This window comes from Peromyscus californicus, unplaced genomic scaffold, assembly GCF_007827085.1.
Source record: "Peromyscus californicus insignis strain IS unplaced genomic scaffold, ASM782708v3 Scaffold_16__1_contigs__length_79575227, whole genome shotgun sequence".
Classification (NCBI taxonomy): Eukaryota; Metazoa; Chordata; class Mammalia; order Rodentia; family Cricetidae; genus Peromyscus; species Peromyscus californicus.
In genome coordinates, this window is record NW_026294458.1 from 7965857 (window position 1) to 7985626 (window position 19770).

The 19770-nt window shown below is 57.0% G+C and overlaps 2 protein-coding genes across 4 annotated transcripts; both read right to left on the reverse strand.

The window, feature by feature from the left end:
• Positions 1 to 462: 462 nt before the first annotated feature.
• Gp1bb (glycoprotein Ib platelet subunit beta) lies at positions 463 to 1778 on the reverse strand. The gene is made up of 2 exons (XM_052740286.1): positions 1574 to 1778; positions 463 to 1339 (listed from the first exon to the last, which is right to left on the reverse strand). The coding sequence occupies exons 1-2, from the start codon at positions 1776 to 1778 to the stop codon at positions 729 to 731; spliced, it is 816 nt and encodes a 271-aa protein (XP_052596246.1). The 3' UTR covers positions 463 to 728.
• A 22-nt stretch (positions 1779 to 1800) lies between these two features.
• Septin5 (septin 5) lies at positions 1801 to 10013 on the reverse strand. 3 transcript variants are annotated; one of them, XM_052740283.1, is made up of 12 exons: positions 9905 to 10013; positions 9742 to 9752; positions 5318 to 5414; positions 5134 to 5220; positions 4787 to 4910; positions 4549 to 4683; positions 4338 to 4455; positions 4147 to 4248; positions 3399 to 3495; positions 3179 to 3314; positions 2893 to 2995; positions 1801 to 2772 (listed from the first exon to the last, which is right to left on the reverse strand). In XM_052740283.1, exons 1-12 carry the CDS (start codon positions 9945 to 9947, stop codon positions 2716 to 2718), a joined length of 1110 nt encoding a protein of 369 aa, XP_052596243.1. In that variant the 5' UTR covers positions 9948 to 10013; the 3' UTR covers positions 1801 to 2715. The 3 variants fall into 3 exon arrangements, with proteins under 3 accessions (XP_052596243.1, XP_052596244.1, XP_052596242.1); XM_052740284.1 differs by lacking the exons at positions 9742 to 9752; positions 9905 to 10013 and adding an exon at positions 9425 to 9449; XM_052740282.1 differs by lacking the exons at positions 9742 to 9752; positions 9905 to 10013 and adding an exon at positions 6043 to 6645.
• Positions 10014 to 19770: the final 9757 nt, after the last annotated feature.

The following is a 19770-nucleotide window of genomic DNA, read 5'->3' on the forward strand; positions in this document are numbered from 1 at the left end:
CCTTGCCTCCTCTTCCAGAGTCCAATTCCCCACTGGGATGACCCATGGAGTGCCAGTGGACCACAGACCACAGTCACCTGCCTTCAAGTCACCCCAACCTCCATCTGTCTCTGGGTGCTCTGATAGCTGTCCACACAGCGGGGGTCCATTGACCAGGAACACCTCAGTTTCTCATCTGTCCTTCAAAGGTTCTCATGGCCCTGGCTTCCCACAAGAGCCACTCCCCTGAACATCAAGCTGCCTGCCCATACTGTTTCCAGCTTCCTCAGTGCCAGAGGGGTCTCTCTGTCCGTAGCATCCTCACTGTGAATGACCTCGAAGACAGCTGGGTAGAGGGAATTTTAACCACTGACTCCTGTTTGCCCTAGGCAGTTCGGCAGTGCATGAAAATGTCCCCTTGAACAACCTCCCCCAGGCCCTTTCTGGAATTTGGCAAGGCCAGATGGTACAGAAACCGCCAGGTGAGGAGGAGAAAGGTTTATTCAGTGTGGAGTCTGGCAGGGGAGACTGCTCAGTGTCGAGCTGGGCCGCTCCACCTCCCTAGGCGCTGAAGGCTCAGGGTTGCTTCACTCCGGTAGTGCTGGCGGCAGTTTGGCCCCACGTGGATTTAGGCCTGCCGAGCTTGGATCTGGAAGACTGGGGAAGGGCAGAGACCGAGGCAGATCCAGGTGAAGGTGAGGGTGCTCCAGCAGGACCTGTAAAGTTTGCAGGTCTGCGCCTGTCCTTTCTTAGGATGCAACGGCCCCGGCCGGCTCAGCCACCAGCGGGGTTGTGAGCGATAACTCGCGGAAGGCGTGGGCGCGCGCGCGCGCGCGCAGCCTCCGCAGGCGACCCAGTAGGAGCGCCAGCAGCAGCGCGTGTAGCAGCCCGAGGACCAGCAGCGCGACCTGCGCCACCAGAGCCCCCCAGCAGAGCAGGCCGGGCGCGCACGCTGCCCGCAGCTCTTCCTCTGCCACGTAGGGCAGCAAGCGGCCGCGCAGCGCCGGAGGCGCGACACAGCGCAGGTCGCGGTAGGGCGCGCGTTCGGGGCGGCCGGCCAGCCAGGCGCGCAGCGGCAGTAAGCGGCAGTCGCAGCGCCAGGGGTTGGCACCCAGGTGCGCTGCGCGCAGCGCAGGGAGCGCATCCAGAAGCCCGGGCGGCAGTGCCGTCAAGTTGTTGCCGGTCAGCACCAGTTCGGTGGTGTCGGGAGGGAAGGCAGCGGGCAGCGAGGCCCAGGTCAGTCCGCGGCGCCCACAGTCCACGAGCGTCCCTGCGCAGCTGCATGGCGCGGGGCAGCCTGCGGCTGGGAGGCTGGGCCGCGCTAGCAGCAGAAGCAGCAGGCTCAGCGCCCCGCGCGGCCCTGGAAGAGAAGCGCTGGCATGAGCCGCGAGCATCACCGGGAGCGCCAGCGCTGCTCCTGCCAGTTCCTAAGGCCAGCGTCCCGCGAGTCCGCAGGCGCCTCCACCCCGGCCACCCTGCACGCTGGTTAGTCTTTCCCTCCAAGTCTGACCCAAGCCTTTGCCTATTGCTGCCCAAACCAGAACACCTGGCGTGGCTCTGTCCAGGAAGCAGCAGACCCGACCCCAGAACTCACGGGAGCCCATGGCGAAAGGATGGCAGCCCAATTCTTTCTGGAGTGGCGACGGCCCGAGACTGCAGCAACAGACCACAGTTCTGCCGCCTGGCCAAAAATAACTCTGAGCCGGCGCGCAAGGGTGTTGCGGTGACAGATAGGGTACTATCGCCAGGGCCCCGCAGGCATCCCGGGCTTCCGCCCCCGCCCGCTCCCTGGGCCTCATGGAACACTCGGACACTCGCTGCGACGTTCACCAACTTTGTTCTCCTGCCACCAGGACAGGACGCGGCATTCACAACTGAACAAAACAGAGAATGGGGTGTGTGGGGAGGGGACATGCCGGTGGAGAGATGGAGGAGGCCAAGGGCTGGAATCCCAGAGCGACAGAGCTGCTGGGAGAAGACCTTGACCTATAGGTAGGTGAAAGTAGTCTAGGCATGGGGGACCCCGTTCCAGCCGCCCCCGGAGTCCGTCAGGTCGACCCAGGAAGGGGGCGTGAGCGGTCTAGCGCATCGCGTCCCCGCCTTCCTCCTAGACACTTCTAGGTCTGGGGTCTTCCTAAAGGCCTCAGCCTCCAAACCCGTGTGCTCTGGTCCTGAACAGAGCGTGGTTAAGTAGTGAGGGGGATCCGGCCTACTTCCGCACACAGTAGGACATTAGCATATGCTTCCTAGCCCCCTGGAACCCGCAGAGGGGGCCTCCCAACTCCGTTCTGCGGCACTAGCTTAGTTAATAGGCCCGAGATCCTGCATCCGTGTCCCTCCTCTACCCTGGTTTATTGGCCGCTGGGGCAGTGATCTTTTAGGAAGAGAGATCTTGGAGATTATGCACAACTTGTTCCCTTAAGACAGGCGGGAGATGGGGGCCGGGGGCGGCAGGAAGTTGGGGGAGGGGCTGTGGTTCAGACCACTCAGAAGCAGATACAAATGACCGGGAAGGGTGGATGCTGAGAATAAATTAGGGTCATCTGGGGGCTGTGGCTCTGTGGCTCCAGGTCTGAACAGTCTGGTCAAAGCCACTTTGGATTAGGGTTAGGTCCAGGCCATCTGAGATCCAGATGAACCCAGAGTTGAATCCAGGACAGTCTGGGATCCAGGGGTTGAGGGGCCAGCTCGGAAACCGGCCGTCTATCCTTGGCGATGTGGGACTGGGGCTGGGTGTCACTGGTCTTGCATTTGCTGCTTCATCTTCTGCAACATCTCCTGCATGCGCCTTAGCTGGTGGGTGGGACGACCCAAGTCAGAGTGAGAGAAGACAGGAGGTCTAGCCCCGCCCTCTGCTTCTCCTTCCTACCCTTTCACCCGGCAATCATGGCCTCCCTCTCTACGTCCACCCACCTCTTCATCCTTCATCCTGATGAGCTTCTCCGTCTCCGCGTCCGGGGTGGGCAGCGGTAGGATAGGAATGGGGCTCTCCATACGGCTGTCCTGTGTGAGTTTGCTGTGAAAGAGAGGGCTGAGCTGTTGGGAGGTTCAGGTCAGGAGGATGGGGGATGCCAACGTCAAGACGCTGGGATGATTTAGGGACTGGGACAAAGTTCTGGTGTCTGTTGGGCAGGGCGGTCCTCCGCGGCGCCAGGGCCTGGGCCAGGGTGGGCAGGTCAACTCCGGTAGGGTAGCCCACCTGGTCATCTGCTGGATGCAGTGGGCACGGTAGTTCTCGTAGTGCACATCGCACGTCACATCCTTGAGGTCATGCATGTGAGTTCGGATTAGCATGTTTCGAAGCTTCACAAAATCGCAGTGAGCTTGATTCTCCACTGTGGGGCAGGAGCGGGCAGTGGGCAGGCCTCAGCCTCGGGGAGCCTCCTCCTCCGCACCCACCGCTCCCTGCCTCAACTCACCTTCCACGATCCCCCAGGGGTACAGCCGTCCCCGGACTCGCTGCCCCTTGGCCTCCACCACAGTGTTGCTGCCGATCACGGCGAAGGGCGCACTTTCCTGGGGAAGGGGAGCAAGGACCCAGCCCAGCCCCGCGTCGTAAGAGGGCCGGCTCAGAGGCTGAGGGGGCGTGGCCGTCCCAGCGCGGCCACCATCTCCCTCCCAACCCGCACGGCCCCTCTTATGGTGGTGCCTCTGTTACCCACTAAAGCCACAACCTCTGCATAGCTCAAAGCCCTGGGGCTTCTGCCAGGCTGTGCACAGCTTCTCTGGCTCCGGATGCTTCCTGGAGTTTCCTCCATTTTTCAAGGCAGAGCCAAGACCAAGCTTACTGGTAGATGGCCCTGCCCACTGCTCCGGCTTTCTGTCGTCATCTTTCTAGCCTCCGGGGTATTCAAAGCCAGCGCCCTCCGGAGCTCAGAATCTTGGGAACTAGGGCTCTACACAGCCACTGTGCTGATTCTTGGAAAGCAGGCCAGAATGGTACCAGTAAGTGCTCCAGTAAGCACCCAGGGGAGGTCCAAATGATCCACCACAGACTAGACAGGGATACAGGTGACCCTGTGGCCCTTGTGACAGCGGGTGTAGTCCCTCTTCTCTGGGAACAGATGATTCCTGCCTTGATCACGTTGGACCCGCGGGCCGTGTGGCCTCCAATGTTTTGCCCTGGCAACCTCCTTTGCCCTCCCCCCTCCCCGGCAACGTGCTCACCTTCAGTTCGCGGTCCTGTTGCTTGAAGTCTTCATCTTCATCTGAGTCACATTCTGGAAACTGGTACACATGGATCCCAAACTTGTCAATCTCCTCCCGTATCTGCAGCAGTGGGGCCAGAGCTTAGACTCAGCCCTGGCCAGCTCCTCTGGAGTGTTTGGCCAGGCCCCCCTTAGCTATAGAAGACTCACCCTATCCTTCAGCTTCCGGATCTCACTGGGGACCAGGCAGTCGGCCTTGGCGATGAGCGGGACGATGTTCACCTTCTCATGCAGCGCCTTCATGAAACCCACATCCACTGGCCGCAGTCTGCAGAGGCAGGGTGGAGATGGCGTTGTTGGAGGGTGGGGATGCCCTGACGGGGACACCCACCCTGAGCCGGGCTTTGGGACTGCCACACACCCGTGTCCGAAGGGCGAGATGAAGTACAGACAGCAGTGCACCCGGTTGTCTTGGATGTTCTTCCGGTTGAGGCCACTTTCATCACGGAAGTACTGCTCAAACTGCTGGTCCACGTAGTCGGTGATGGGCTTCCAGCTGCAAGTGGAAGAGAGCGAAGCTGGCCCTAGAGTGGCGGCGGTGAGGTGGCGAGGTAGTGGGGCAAGGCAGTGGCGGCTGGGGCAGGGAACCTGCTCCTCACCACTCAGAGTTGTTCACAGCGTCCCCAAAGCCGGGTGTGTCCACAATGGTCAGCTTCAACTTGACCCCCTTCTCCTCAATGTCCACGGTGTGTTTCAGGATCTCGACTGTCTGGTTGATGCGTTCTGCAGGAGAAGGAGAGGCAGAATTTGCAGGCCATCTCCACCTTCACTCTGGGCAGCAAGGAGCCTTACCCTCACCCACCCTGGTGCCCGGGCCTCAGTCTCATCATGACTCCTCCTCATCCTCAAATAGGGATCCATGCCTCAAGCGAGTGGAAGGGTGCCCTCTGAGGTCTCTCAGGGCAGGGACGAGTGAACTGGTGAGGACTGTGTGCTGGCTACTCACCCTCAGCACTCAGCAGCTTCCGGTCCTTGTACAGGTCAGTCAGAAAGAGGCTGTGGACAAGAGTGGACTTCCCCAGGCCGGACTCACCTGGCCACAAGGAACCGTCAGAGCATTGGGTTAGATCTGGGCTGAGCCGGTCTGACCCATGGCCTCAGATGCCCCACCCACACGTCTGACCACTCACCAGCCACCATGAGGGTGAAGTCGAAGCCCTTCTTCACCGACTTTCGGTGCACTTGGTTGGGCAGAGTGGCGAAGCCAACGTACTGCTTGTCGATGTCCTGAGGGCAGGGGTGGAGTTGGGGCAGGTCAGGGGCATATCCTAGATGTTTGGGGCAGCCCAAGGCCCTGTCTCTTATGTGGCTCAGGTGAGCAGATGGCACAGCCCCTGGCAAGGGGCATTTCATTCGCAAAGATGGGGTGAGGGATGTAGAGCAAAGGCCGGAAGGACGAGGTAGGTGAGGGGGGTGGCAGGAAAAGGCACCCCGCCCCAGCCTCAGCAGAGAGTCGAGACTAGGATGGGGAAGAGGGAATGTCAGCCTCTACAGAGGGGTCCCCCCAGGTGGATGGTGGGAATCAGTACTGAGACCCCTCAGACACATTCAAGAACCTCAGCACGAACTCATCCCCAGAGTATCCGGGGTGGGTGGCTCATCTGGCCCAGATCCAGGCTTGGGGGTGGTGGTTCCTGAAGCAAGCATCCGAGCAGGGGCTATTTATAGACTGCAGTACCGAGCCTCCCCCGCCGCAGGGTCTGCGTTGCCTGCACCCACCCCTAGTGAACATCTGCCCTGGGAGCCCCTGCCACCTTCTCTGGTAGCCAGAGGATCCTGGCCAAACAAACGTGCGCACATGACCCACATTCCACCCTGACTCCACATACACACACACACAACCACACACACACACCTTGAGCCGCCTCTGGGCCTGGGTGCGCGGCGACAGCAGCTGCTCCACCAGGCGGTCCTGGGGTGCTGCCAGTGAGTCCATCGTGGCGACCCTGCGGGCCCTGCCGGCCGTGTTCCGACCCTACACCGGGGTCAGGCCAGGCGGGGCCAGCGATCGGGAGCGACTTGCGCTGGATAAATTTGCTCTTAAGCTCTCTTCTGCCTCGGGTTTTGAAGACTCGAGAACAGAGGCCGGAAGAGGGAGCATCGCCTACCTGGTAGGCCGCTGACCTCAGAAGTCGTGCGAGCCATTCCCCTGTCCCTGCGCGGGGGCCGCGAACTGTGGTCGCGTCGAGGCTCAGCAGCGGCTAGCGCACTGGAGCCCGAGGCGGGGCTTCGCGGACTCCCGGCAGCGGCGGCGGGGACCGCCCCGCCCGCCGTCGCCGGGAAACGGTCGCCTGGAAATTGGGCCGCAGGCGGAGCCTCGAGAAAACGACAGCGAAGGGCAGGGCCCAACAGAGGCGCGCGGGCGGGGGCGCCGCGTGGACCCGGAGCGCAGCCGTGGCACCCGAGGTCGGGTCCAGACCGTCCGCAGGCGGGCGGCGAGGTGGCTGCGGTCGCCGACCTGCCTCCCGGACGCCGCGCGGCTGCCGCCCACCAGAGGGCGCTGCAGAACGCTCCGGACCCACGCGCAACCGCGCGGGAAGCGGCCCCAGCCAACACCTTGCTGTCCTCGCACTTCATCCGAAAACCCCCCACAACCGTGCCATGGCTACCAAACTACCCACCGACACACCACTCCCCACTCCCTGAGGGCTCACTCTTCCCTAACACCCGCGTGTGCGTGTGCCTGTGATTGGGGGTAATTCTTTTCCCGCGTGGCATCTTCATAGGCGCTGAGGACAGAGTGCACCTTTTCCTTACTGAGTCCTGCCAGGACCTGTCCCGGATCTCGCTCTCCCCCCTGCTTAGCATAGGTTAACAGAAGGGGAAGGAGAGGCAGAGTGGCACTGGCCTTTAATCTCTGCCCTGGGGAGGAGAGACAGGTGTATCTCTGTGAGTTCGAGGTCAGCCTGGTCTACATAGTGAGTTCCAGGACAGCCAGAGCTACATAGTGAGACTCTATCTCAAAAAACAAACAAAAGGGTGCAAGGGCGTGCAGTGGTCAGAGCTCAGATGGCCCCCTTCCTTCCTAGCTTGGAAGCCTTGGTCAGGCTGCAGCGAGGCAAAGCCTCTGCCCACAACATGCCAATACTTGAGGTACCACATGTTCCTGGAACCATAGGATGCTGATGAACTGGGAAGTCACCAACCTTTCCTCATTCCTTTCAACCCCACCAGAATCAGAGAACACCAGCCCCAGGCGGCAAGAAACTAGACAAGCCACTGTATCCCAGTGGCCGAAGGACCAGGAGACCTCTCTCCCCCACGCAGGAACCCTCCCTCCTCCAGGAAGGCTCTCCCCCTTGGCTTCTTGGAGGGGCCTCCACCCTGGGTCTTGCTATGGGGCCTGAGGGTGGCTGGCACCTGGGGAGGAGGGTGGGCCCACAGAACGAACAGGAGAGCCATTCATCCCAGGGCTGAGGAGCAGCCTCCCAGTTCTGGCTCCCAGAAAGTGGCTCCTGGCTCCTGGCTGACCTGCAGGAAGCCTCCAGGCTGAGTCCACCCACCTTCCCTGCCCCCACTGCTGGGGGCACAGCATCTCACACACACACACACACACACACACAGCTCTCAGCCCGGCATCCACCCAGATAGGTGGTATCTCCAGCCTAGGGCATCTCTGGAAGACCACACGGACAGCCGTGGCCTGGGCCACACCCTGATGCTGAACAGAGCTGGCTGGTCTCACACTACCCCTCCACTTGTCCACTGGGAAGGTACACGCTCTGGTGAAGTTCAGGTCAAACAGCCAGAGTCTTGCTCCCCATTCACAACCTGTCTGAGTATCACCCACTCTGGCCATCACAGCCTGCGTGTCTTGGTGGAGAAGCCCTAAGGAAGGGGGTGCTCTGCACAACCCTTTTTCTAGTCCCTGAGGCTCAACAAATACTCCTCAGGGATATGACACCATACGCCACAGCTGTGCCCACCTCTTCGTGCGAATGAGATGCTTGAGGCTTTTCCATCCCTAGAATTCTGAGTAGGCACAGCTGACAGAGGTCTCATTGCTGCCCAAGAAGGGGTGTGAGGGAAAGGGGCAGACAGACAACCTCCTTCCACAGACTACTGCTCTGACCCCCCCCCCCTCAGTGTAGAGTAAGAAGGAGACCTGGTTAAGCCCTGTCTGCACACCACTGTGAGCCCTGGAGGTACTGTGTACTGCTTCCCCCAGGCCCACGGGGTCCCAGCCCAAGCACCTGAACTCTGGCACTCTTCCGGGGCTCCCTCCATCTGCCATGACCCAGTGCCCCAGTGCTCTCTTCCTTTGGGCCTGGGGCTAGGGGATGGTGTGAGGCTGGCTCCTAACTGACCTCAGAAGATGGGCGGGTGTAGGCATGAAGGGCTCACAATTCAGCAGGAAGGGGGGGGGGTCGCCATCCTGGAAGCAATGGACAGGAGAATGGTGCCCAGCAGCAGGTACCCAAGGCAGGTGACTTGGAGGACCTTCCGGAGGCCTTGGAGAAGCCTGGGTCCCTGCCTCCCCAGCCTCTGGCTCCTTCCCTCTCCCTTACACAATAGCCAGGCAACGGTGTCCCCAGCAGGCTTTGTCTGGCCTGCTGATGAGGATGGAGAGGCAGTTCTCTAGGAAGGCTCCTGGGGGAGCCCCTCCTATAAGCCTCTCCAGTCTTGGGCGGGGCATGTCCCTACCAGGGGGCTCCAGCTCACCCCATCTGCCGGCTGCTTTTGCTTTGCCCACTTCACTCTGGTCTGGTACTCTGGGGTCCACCCGGCATCAACGCTGGGTGTGAACCTCCATCCCCAGTCAAGCCTGCCCAGGTCTTCGGGTGTCAGAACTGGGCCTTTCCCCCCCACTCCTTCCTTCAAACAGGGCCTCACTCAAGCCACCGAGGACAGGGTCGCCCACTTCCACACCACTCAGCTTTCACAACCCTCGGCTCCTTTGGGTTTTCACAGGGTACCCAGGCCAGCTTCTCAGTCGCCCCGCACTCTTGTAGGGGCGGGGATCAGGCTAGCCCTTTGGAAGGCCACAGCCTGGCTATACCCAAGGGTTGGAGGACCAGTGCTGGGCACTGGGATGACTCAGATAGGGAGCGGTGGAAGTTCCAGGTCTCGGAAGGGGCCCTGCCGAGGACTGGTGAGCATGAATTTATGTGTGGGAGAGAGAAGCACGAAGGTGCATGGGCATGAAGTGGGGTAAGCAGAAGCCCCCATGATGCTGCTCAGGGGACTGGAGGACCCCCCCCTCCCCTGTTCCTGGCCTGTCATAACTACAGCCTCACCCTGGACCCCCAGCACGTGGCCTTCTGGTTAGGTTAGGAAGGAGATGCTGGCCCTGGACCAGAAGAGAGAGGCCCTCAACCCTGGGGCGATGCCTAGGCCCCTGCTATGCAGGTCAGGGAACCAGGCGCGGCGCCCACTCTTCCCCTCCGTAGCCCCAGGAGCGGCGGCGCTGCCCCTACAGATAATCGATTATCGCCACAGGGCTGGGTGACGGCCGGCGGGGGCGGGGTCATGCCTGGGCGCCACCAGCATCGGTGCCACAATGGGTGACAGCCGGTCGGGTCTCACCACCGGCCGAGCGGCGCGGCGCCGGTACCTGTTTGTCCTCTGCGTGGTCGGGGTCGTGGTCCGGGGCGGGGCGGGTCCGGGCGGGTCCGGGCCGGCGGGCAGGGGAGAGACGGAGACAGACGGTGAGAGGCGGGCGGGCGGGCGGCGGGGACAAAGGCGCGCGCGGGCACGCGGACAGGCGCCGGGCTCACCTGGGGTCGCCAGCTTGCTCTTGTACCGCAGTCCTGTGCTCATGGTGGCCGCCGGCGGGGGATGTGCGGCGGCGGGCGCGCGGGCGGGGCGCGGCGACCAGCGGTGGAGGCCGAGGCCGGCTGCGGGGTGACCCGCCCCTCCGCGCCGCCACCACCCGCCCCGCCCGCGCGCCCGCCAGCCAATCGGCGCCCGCCGCGCCCACGCGCGACCCGGAGCGGCCGGTGGGGGCGGGGACTGAGGCGTCCCGCTGTGGTCCCCCCCAGGCCTTTGGTTCTCTCGGCTGGAGCAGCCGGGCTATTCCCACGGCCTAGTCCGGAACGCCCCCTCCCCTTCTAGCCCAGGGCTGGACTCTGCGCTCCCTTGGCTGTCGCTGGAACCCTTATCCTGGGCCTCTGACCTTCCATCACTGTGGCCATTCTGTAAGGCCTGTCCCAGGACTGTGCTGTCAGCTTCATGCAGCTGATGCATGAGTTCAGGGGTTATAGGTACCTCTCTTCACCCCATTGAGATGCACTTGGGAGGGGCAGGCCTGGGAGCCCTGCTCCTGGTACTGGTTGTTGGGCAGAATCCAATACCCAGCTCTCCTCCTACAGTCACGCTGGGCACCCTACTCTAGAAGCACACGCACTTGGGCAAGATGCAAAGCACATGGCGGGGTGTGGTTGCACGGCCTCTTTTCCTGGGCTGCAAAACGGGAGTACTTGAGGTGTGGGGCCAGACGGGCACAATCTGAAGCCCACCTTACCCCTTCTTGCTCTAGCTCTGGCCACTGGTGTTCTGTAGACTCACAGGCTGTGATGTGTGCTCTCCTCAGCTATCACCCTGGCAACTGGGGGGCTGAGGGGCACCATGAAGCCAGATTCGGGGTCAGAGTCCCACTTATACATGAAGATGCTGTGGCCTTGTATCTTCAATAAGTTGATAGGACTAAGCGACCCACGGTGTGAATGTCACACCTACCTTCTGTGTCAGTGTCACATTCCTAGGTGCCTTTGACCTATACGTCACCAGAGAGTCTGTGACCAGTGCAGGGACTTTCCCTTGTCCCAGCCTCTCATCTACAGCCTCAGGACCAGATTGGGGTGAGTGTGTGACACACTGTGGTACTTCTTTGGAGTCTAGAGGGCACCCACAGTCAAACACTCATCATTTTGTAGTGAAACACTGGACTAATCCCTCCAGTAAGTGTCTGCACATCTTTTAGGTTTGGCCTCACCATTGTATTTGTCATGGAGTTTTGGGGAAATTGGAACTCTGATAAAGGAATATAGGCCATCTGAGGCAGTGTCAGACACACTCAAAGTGCCAGGACTTCTGAGCATGGCACTTATCAGTCCTGTGAGTCTGGAGACACCATGAAAGAATAGTGGGACACTTAGCATGTGTTGACTGTTACTGTCACTCTGGCGGCAAAAACCAAGTGGGAGAAAGGAAGAAAATCCTTGGGGCCGAGGAGGGCCACTTCTGGTGGCCTCTAGTTAGGGGGTTGCTTTTGGCCTTGGGGGAAGTGCAAGAGGGAGGCTTGTGTGTAGAAGAGGACTAGATTATAAAACAATTTGGAGGAGCCCTCAACACAAAGGGCTTGGCGAAAAAAAAAATGATTAAGAAAAGGAAATAGCTGGGCGGTGGTGGCGCACGCCTTTAATCCCAGCACTCGGGAGGCAGAGGCAGGCGGATCTCTGTGAGTTCGAGGCCAGCCTGGTCTCCAAAGCGAGTTCCAGGAAAGGCACAAAGCTACACAGAGAACCCTGTCTTGAAAAACAAAAAAAAAAAAAAAAAAAAAGAAAAAAAAAAGAAAAAAAAGAAAAAGAAAAAGAAATAACAGTAAAAACAGTTCTGGGGATGGGAGATGAACGGATGAGTTATGCCAAGACTATGTTTCAAAGAAATGCAGTCGGGCTAGGGACCAGTGCTTGATGGGAAATGAGCGGACTGAGAGGCACGCTTTGAAGGGGCAGCCTGCCTTGGTACCACATGTAAATACACCTGAGGGTGCTTGAGATACTCAGTCTGGGGGGAGAGCTGAGATCTGCTCCCTTGTCCTAGGACCCTGGTCATCTATGGCTGTAAGTAAGCCCTGGGGACAGCTTCAGGACACCCACAGAGGAAGGAGGTTGCCCTATCATGCTGAGGAGGAGTGATACTTGTGACCCAAGAGACACGACATGCACAGGGGACATTTCCGAGGTCAGGAAAATAGGCCACGAAGGCATTATCAGCCATCAGATTTGTCGGACCTGTCCCCGGTCCCGCCATGTGGACAGTGTGAGCATCACAAAGGCCAGAGACTCTGGCCAGAATAGCCAGGGGCTGAGGTGTGAACAGAATTCCTGTTTGCCTTTTGCCCATCTGAAAGCACAGCCGGCAGGGCCTCTGGTGGGCTCCGTCAGGTGTCAGGGAGGCCACAGTGACCTGTTCAAGATGCTTTGGCTTTAAGGGAAGCCACCTTCCCGGTGGGCACCTGCTGTGTCTTGCTGTCACACATGCCGGCTTGTAGTACAGAGAGAAGTAAACAAAAGATTCCTGCGTGGGGAAATGCTGTTTTTTTTTAATTCATAAGGAAAAGAAGTTAATGAGTGAAAAAATAAGCCACACCACGAAAAATCTGTTCAACCAACTTGGGCTACAAATAGCTCGCTTTTTAGAGATTTTTTTCTTCTCTTTGTTAAACCATGCTGTGTCTCCTCCTCAGCACAAGACTGCAGAGGGAGCAAGCTTTCCCCTGGCATCATAAGGCCAGCTGGGGGAAGCAAGAAGCTCTTGGGGAGACAGCGAACGAGGCGGGTGACAAGGGTCGGCATTTAGAGGGGGGGACTTTTGTCCTTGGTGGCATGGAGATGGGAACAACTGGGGCCAATAGTAACGAAATTCTAGACTGTTTACTACATCCATCCCTGCTGCTCACTTCCGAGGGGAGGGCTGAGGGCAAGCCATTTGCAGCAGGCGAGACCCCGCCCCACAGCCTTCTACAGGGCCTCCCCCATAACCACCTCAGACAGGCCTGCCTCGAGCTGAGATCCTGGTTCTTTCTTTCTTTTTTCATAATTTTTTTTATTCTTATTTTATGTCCATTGGTGTTCTGCCTGCATGTATATCTGTGTGAGGGTATCAGATCTTGGAGTTACAGACAGTTGTTAGCTGCCACGTGGGTGCTGGGAATTGAATCCCAGGCCTACTGGAAGAGCAGTCGGTGCTCTTAACCACTGAGCCATCACCTCTCCAGCCCCATTCTAGTGCCGAAGCACAGGACAAGTGCAGGTCAGAGAGAGCTGGGGATCCGCATGCTACTAAAACCAGGCCCGTGGAGTCAGCCTCTCTCCTGACCCCAGCCCAGCGAGGGCCTTAACTGCTCACACAGCCCACTATGAACTCCTGGTCCTTCATCTCCTCTCCCTTCATCTCCCAGCCAGTCGTTGTCTTCCTGTGGGTTTTCTTCTCACACCGTTCTTGCTCCTGTCTCCGCCCTTATGGAGCCAGAAGACCTAGACTCACCCACCTGCCCTGGAGGGCTCTGCACCAGGAAGGGCTCCCTTCAGTTTCCTGCAAGTGTGCCCTGGGGTCTGCACTGCCCATAAGTGTAGTGCTGTCCCCACAGACCCACAGTGCTGTTCCCAGCCCCTCCTGTCCAGACACCCTCCATGATACTCCCTTCAGCAGAATCAGACGGTTGGTCACATGAGTTCTGTTGGGCTCCTAGTCCTCAGCCCAGTCCAGCACTCAGGAAAGCCTTGTCCCATGCTTGCCTCAGAATCATGGCAGGTGGAGTGGGCGTGGGGAAGGCCAGGAGAATCTGAGTGTAGGAGACTGCAGACTGCAGGCTCTGGAGTCCAGAACCTCTCTCCTTCTGCAGGGGCACATTCATCTTGCAGAGGGGGATCTATGGGAACTCCAGACTCAGGGACGTCCTCCCTTCCCCCAAAGGCAGTGGTTGTCTCAAAACACAGGGAAATGCAAGAACACAAAAGTGTTCTAGAGAACCCTTTTCTTGATTTCCCTCTGGAGGAACGGAAGGGGTTCACACACAAGCCCTCATCACCAAAACAAATGATCAGAAGGGCACAGAATCCCAGCAGCTGCCCCTCCAAGAGGGTGCTGACTGACAGCTTAAAACTGCCTGTGTGCATTGCAAGGCTCCAGTGAGGCTGAGCCCTGGTCCACACCAAGCCCCGCACTGGGCAGCTGAAATACTGCTACAAAGGGTGTCTGTGCTTTGAGAGAGGGAGCCAGCCCAGGGGCCCATAACGACAGCCCGAGACTTTGAGGAGGTGGAGGGGACATCGGACAAGCTGGAGAGTCTGGGGGTCTGGGAGATAGGGTGCAGTCCAGGCTGGGACCCTTGGATGTGGGAACTGTATCAGACATGGCTGTCTCTCACTGAGCTCTCCAGGATCCCCTGTACTGGGTGCATATACAGGGCTGGACACCTCCCTGCCAAGGTACCCCACACCTCTGAGGTTGTCTGACCTCATTGCACTTCCAGGGCTTTTGGAAAACCAAAGATGGAAGAAAAGGATGAGTGACTTAGGAAACGGTGCCAACATCAAGGTTCTCCCAGAAGCACGGAGGCATTAAAAAAACAAAAGACACCTTATGGACTGTAAAGATGGTCCAGCAGTCAAGAGCATTTGATGCTCTTGCAGAGGACCTAAGTGCCCAGCATCCACACTGGTGGCTTTCAACTAATTGCCTATCACTGCAATCCAGGTGATTCTACCCCCTCTTCTGCCCGTCACAGGCACCTTCACAAATGTGGTACACATCCACATGCAGGCACACACATGCACAGGTAAACCAAAATAAACACAAGTCTTTTCTAATAAATTTCACAAGAATGTGTGCTTTGGAAAGAGAGATGGTGCAGAGGCCGGAGCACCAGGGATCATAAGGCAGCCAACTGCTCAGAGAGGAATCTGCTGTCTGTCTCCGCACTAGGGCTCACCCCAGTTCTCACTGCATCTCACCTCCCAGACCTGACCTGCGAGTGTCGGGCCACTGACGGATCTGGAAATCTTTCTGGAATAAGCAGGACACAAAGCAGGGGTCTGGCCTCCACCCAGGGGGTCCCAAGGGTCGGGTGCCACAGTGGCCCTCTGTAGCAGGCACAGACTCTAACCCAGCACTCCACCCCAGGCCCTGGCTGAGGGTCTAGCATTGCTCAGGGCTGGTGTGGAGTCAGGGCAGTGCATCCAGAACAGCACCAGGAAGAGCCACCAGGGCCCCACTGCAGGTATCCGCTGCTTGAGTTTTAAGGTTTCCGGTGGCTGGCCATATCCCAGTAAAGACACTGGAGGTCTCAGCTCAGTCAACCATTGCCTCTTTCCTGCTTTTGACTGTCTGTGCTGAGGGACACCTTGGCCTGTGGAAGTCAGCCATGGACAGACATAGGGGAGATGAAGCAGATGCCACCAGCAGTCCCACTGTCCTGGATGGAGACCTGCTCATACTTTAATGGTACAATAGGGGCTCTCCTCAGTCCCTATTATTTCTATCAGTATTTGCTGTGTGTCTGACAGGTCAGAGCCATGTACCATTGAGTAGAAAAGAGGCATACACTGTGCCAGGGTGTCTTTAAGAGGTCCCATGTAAGCTGAGTGGAGTGGCACAAGCCTTTAATCCAGCACTCGGGAGGCAGAGGCAGGCAGATCTCTGTGAGTTCGAGGCCAGCCTGGTCTATAGTGAGTTCCAGGACATCTATGGCTATACAGAGAAACCCTGTGTGAGGGGGGAAAAAGATCCCATGTAGACAGGAGATGAAGATGCATGAATGAGCTTCTTGGGACTGGAAGGAGGTGCTCTAGACCTCACAAGAGCTCAGAACAGTGAGGGGCGTGGCCACCAATCTAAAGCTGCCCAGCATCCCTGAGAATCCAGGAAGCTTCGCAAAGTTACACCTGGAGGAAGACGCGCAGCCAGACCAAGTTGGTCTTCTGTGCTTGTGTGCCAGCAGGAGAAGGGTCATCAGGGCCATCAGACAAGACAGCCCAAGGGCTCCGCCAGACCTCCTGCCCAGGGTCTTGGCTCATTCAGGCACTGTGACAGATTTGCCAAAACAGGTCTCCCTGAGGCCCCTGTTACATGCCGGTGGTTGCCGTCCCTCAGTGTGGGGCAGAGGTCCAGTCCCAGCTCTCCCATCTGGGCCTCAAGGAGCTGCACCCTGTTGTTACCTGTTTGTTTGTTTTTATTTTCTTTATGATAGTTACGCTAAGTAGCCCAGACTGAATTGAAATTCATGATGTTCCTGCTCAACCTCTCCAGAGCACTGTGATTGTAGGTGTGTACTGTCACACCCACCTGTGAGAGAGAGAGAGAGAGAGAGAGAGAGAGAGAGAGAGAGAGAGAGAGAGAGAGAACAAAAAAGAAAATTGAATCTGAAAATGGGAACTCCTCCAAAGAGCAGCTAGTCAGAGACAGGGACTGAAGAACCCTGAGACCTGGAAATTGTCACATGTGGCTCTTCTAAGTAGCCTCCAGAAGGTCTCCCTGCCTTTAGCCTGGGCTATCCCCAAAGACTCTTCTGCTGCTAGACTGACTGCAGTGAGGGACGCAACTGTCACAATTCTGTTTAAGCCAGTGTCGGTGTCTGGCACCTTGCAATAGTAGGCTCAGCAAACTAATACTGTGCTAGTGTTGGATGGTATAAAGTGCTGTAGGCCAAGTGGCTTAGAAGACATGCTGAGTCTCTAAATTAACTTTTCTCTATCCACAGATTACTGCAGCTCTCAGGCCTCATCAGAGGCATCTCAGCGCGGTGGATGGTGGTTCATGCAGAAACACACAACTGGTCAAAGTGCGGAGCACAAGTGTCTCTGGAGTGCTCGGCTATAAATGGGACTTCCATATCAAACTCCCCAAGTTCAGGGACCATTTAGGAAGAGGGGACAGAAAGGCCATAAGAACCAGAGGTTGGGAGCAGCAGGGTTAAACAGTGTCTTTTGAACTGGATTGGACCACTGCAGTCATAAACTCAAGCAGTCATGGTTGCCTGCATAAGACCTGTGCAAGATCAGGTTAACTAGCATTCCACCATGGAGAGGGGAAGGACTTATTAGCCCCACTGAGGAACTATGACAGAGGATGGCTCCTGCGGAGGGGGAGTCGGTTTTCATTGTGGCTCCTGGTGGGTCAACCATGCTCTAGTGGACAGCCCCACACTCATGAGTACATGTGCAGCGTGGAGTGGACTCCATGGGTTAGTAAAAAAAAAGGGGGGGGGTTGGCTAGAGAGATGGTTTAGTGGTTAAGAGCATTTGCTGCTCTTCCAGAGGACCCAGGTTTGAGTCTCAGGACCTGTAGGATATCTCACAGTTCCATGGGATCTGATACTCTCTTCTGAACTCCGAGTCCACCAGACATACATCTGAGCAATACATACATAAAATGAAAAGTAAATCAATCTAAAATAAAAAAGGACATGACGTTGGGAGGGGTAGGGAGTTGGGGACTGGATCTAAGAGGAGTTGGGGGAGAAGTGAGGGGTGAATATGAACAAAATCATGGTATGAACGCACAAAATTCTCAAGGAGTTACTAAAAATACTGTATTAAAAAAAGAGAAGTTGAGCCAGGCATGGTGGCACACATCTTTAATCCCAGCACTCAGGAGGCAGAGGCAGGTGGGTCTCTGAGTTCAAGGCCAGCCTGGTCTACAGAGGGAGTCCCAGGACAGCCAGGGCTACACAGAAAAACTTTGTCTCAAAAAAAAAAAAATGAAAAAGAAAAAAAGAAAAACAGGAAATAAAAGAAAGAAATAAAGAAAGAAAAAGAAAGAAAGAAAGAAGGAAGGAAGGAAGGAAAACTTGGTTCCTAGAGTGGTGATAGAAAGGTGGTGTGCCCCTTCAAAGGTCAAGCCTGGCAGGTTGCTGGAGACACTGTTCTCAGCAGAGACTCAAACGATCCTTATGGGTCCTGGATTTCAAATTTATCTTTTTAATGTAGTATCATTGTTAGTGGAGGGGACATGCATGGTGGCCAGAAGACAATTTTGTGGAGTCATTTCTCTCCTTCCACATTTAGGTGGGTTCTGGGAACAGACTCAGGTTGTCAGGCTGATATAACAAGTGCCTTTCTCTGACGAGCCGTCTGACCAGCCCAAATCTTTTTTTTTTTTTTTTTTTTTTGTTTTGAGACAGGGTTTCCCTGTGTAGTTTTGGTGCCTGTCATGGATCTCACTCTGTAGACCAGGCTGGCCTCGAACTCATAGAGATCCGCCTGGTTCTGCCTCCCAAGTGCTGGGATTAAAGGCGTGTGCCTCCGCAGCCTACACCAGGTATTTAGTTATAGGGGTGAAAACCTCACTGACACAGACATTGTGTTGAGAAAACAAGCTTCCTGCTTCCCCTCTGCCCCACACCACAATCCTCACAGGCTGTGGTGGTGGCCTAAGAGGTGTGAGAATTTTTCTCCACCGGCAAGCAGACGGTTCTGCAGTGACCCACAGCCCAGTGTCCCCAAATTTGATTTCAACTTGGGATCTGCAGGCCACAGCTGAGAATTCTACAGCCCCCAATTAGGACTGGTTCATTTGTGTGAGGGAATGCAGAAGCCAGGGAACACTTCTATTTACCATTTATTTTAAAGAACGTGACAGATTGCAGATGAAGGGATGTAAGGAGGTGTGGGAGGAGGGAGTGCGCTCCGTGTCTTTTCCGGGCACCACCCTCAGGCACCCCGTGTGTGTAGTGACTTGGACACTCCCCTGTCCTTTTGTTGCCTTGCTGGGAGCTTATCGCATGTCTAATGCTAAAATAGCCTGGGCGGGATCTCAGCAGGGCCTGTCTCCTTGAGCATTCTCTGAAGCCTTTGTGGTACTCATTCCTGGGGTAGGGGACAGGACACTTGGGTGGGGAGAGTTGCTATGAACCTGGTTAGGGAGGAGATTCTAGGTGCTGTGGCCTGCCACAGGGAGGGAGCTAGGAGCAAGAACCATGGAGGAAAAGGCACTGGGCCTGCAAGTCACAGGCAGTCACTGAGTCACTGCCCCACCCACAACACTGTCACCTTATGGGGAGGATCCCAACATGTGCTTGCTTTATTTATTTATTTGGACAAGGTCTCACTATGTAACCCTGGCTGGCCTGGAACTCTCTATGTAGACCATGCTTGACCTTGAACTCACAGAAATCCACCTGCCTATGCCTGTCAAGTGTTGGGGTTAACCGAGTGTGCCACTGTGCTCACCCCCCAACATGTGCATCTGAGAGACATTCAGACTGCAGCACAAGGGTGCGGAGTGTGAGAGCTGTTCCTAGACACTCCCACCAGCCACCAGCCACCGTCCGCAAGTCTGTCATCTGAGCTCAGGCACAGGAGTCCAGTTCAGAAGGGACAGGTCAGATCTATGCGGATCCCATGTTTCCTTCAAGGGAAAGCTGTCTCTGCACACACTCCTGGTATCCCTTGAACTTGGTATCCTGGGAAACTCAACCATGAACCTCAAAATGGTTACTGGGAGTATTCTGGGGGTGCTTTATGGGAGGAAAATTAGGGAGAGGGCTCTTAAAGGAGAAAGGAAGCCCTAGGCAAAGGAGAGAGGCCCAATGAGAGCCAGTCTGCCTGTGACAGGGAGCAGTGACTGGGGTGGTCAAGAAAGTGTTCACTCTCCAGGGCTGATCAGTGGGGCCTGAGTGCATCGTGATTGTCCAGTGCTGGACCCAGGACTGTCCTGCACACAAGCACACTGAGGCCAAGGGACCCCAAGACAGAGGGTAGGCTGAGAACTTACATGGAGCTGCTCCAATATGAGGCCCAACCAAGCCCAGCATCTACCTTTGGGACAGGGACTTGGGTAGGACATCTTCCTTCTCTTCCAGTTGTTTTGCAAGGGCTGGGTCCTGGTAGCCCCTTATCTACCAGACAGGTAGGTGACA

Coding starts and splice junctions, on each gene's coding strand:
- Septin5 (XM_052740282.1), bottom strand. CDS start 6,123: ATGGACTCACTGGCAGCACCCCAGGACCGCCTGGTGGAGCAGCTGCTG. Junction 3,496..4,146: donor AACAGGACCGCGAACTGAAG/GTGAGCACGTTG, acceptor CCCCTTCCCCAG/GAAAGTGCGCCCTTCGCCGT. Junction 2,996..3,178: donor TGCATCCAGCAGATGACCAG/GTGGGCTACCCT, acceptor TCTCTTTCACAG/CAAACTCACACAGGACAGCC.
- Gp1bb (XM_052740286.1), bottom strand. CDS start 1,778: ATGAGGCCCAGGGAGCGGGCGGGGGCGGAAGCCCGGGATGCCTGCGGG. Junction 1,340..1,573: donor TCCTTTCGCCATGGGCTCCC/GTGAGTTCTGGG, acceptor CTTCTCTTCCAG/GGCCGCGCGGGGCGCTGAGC.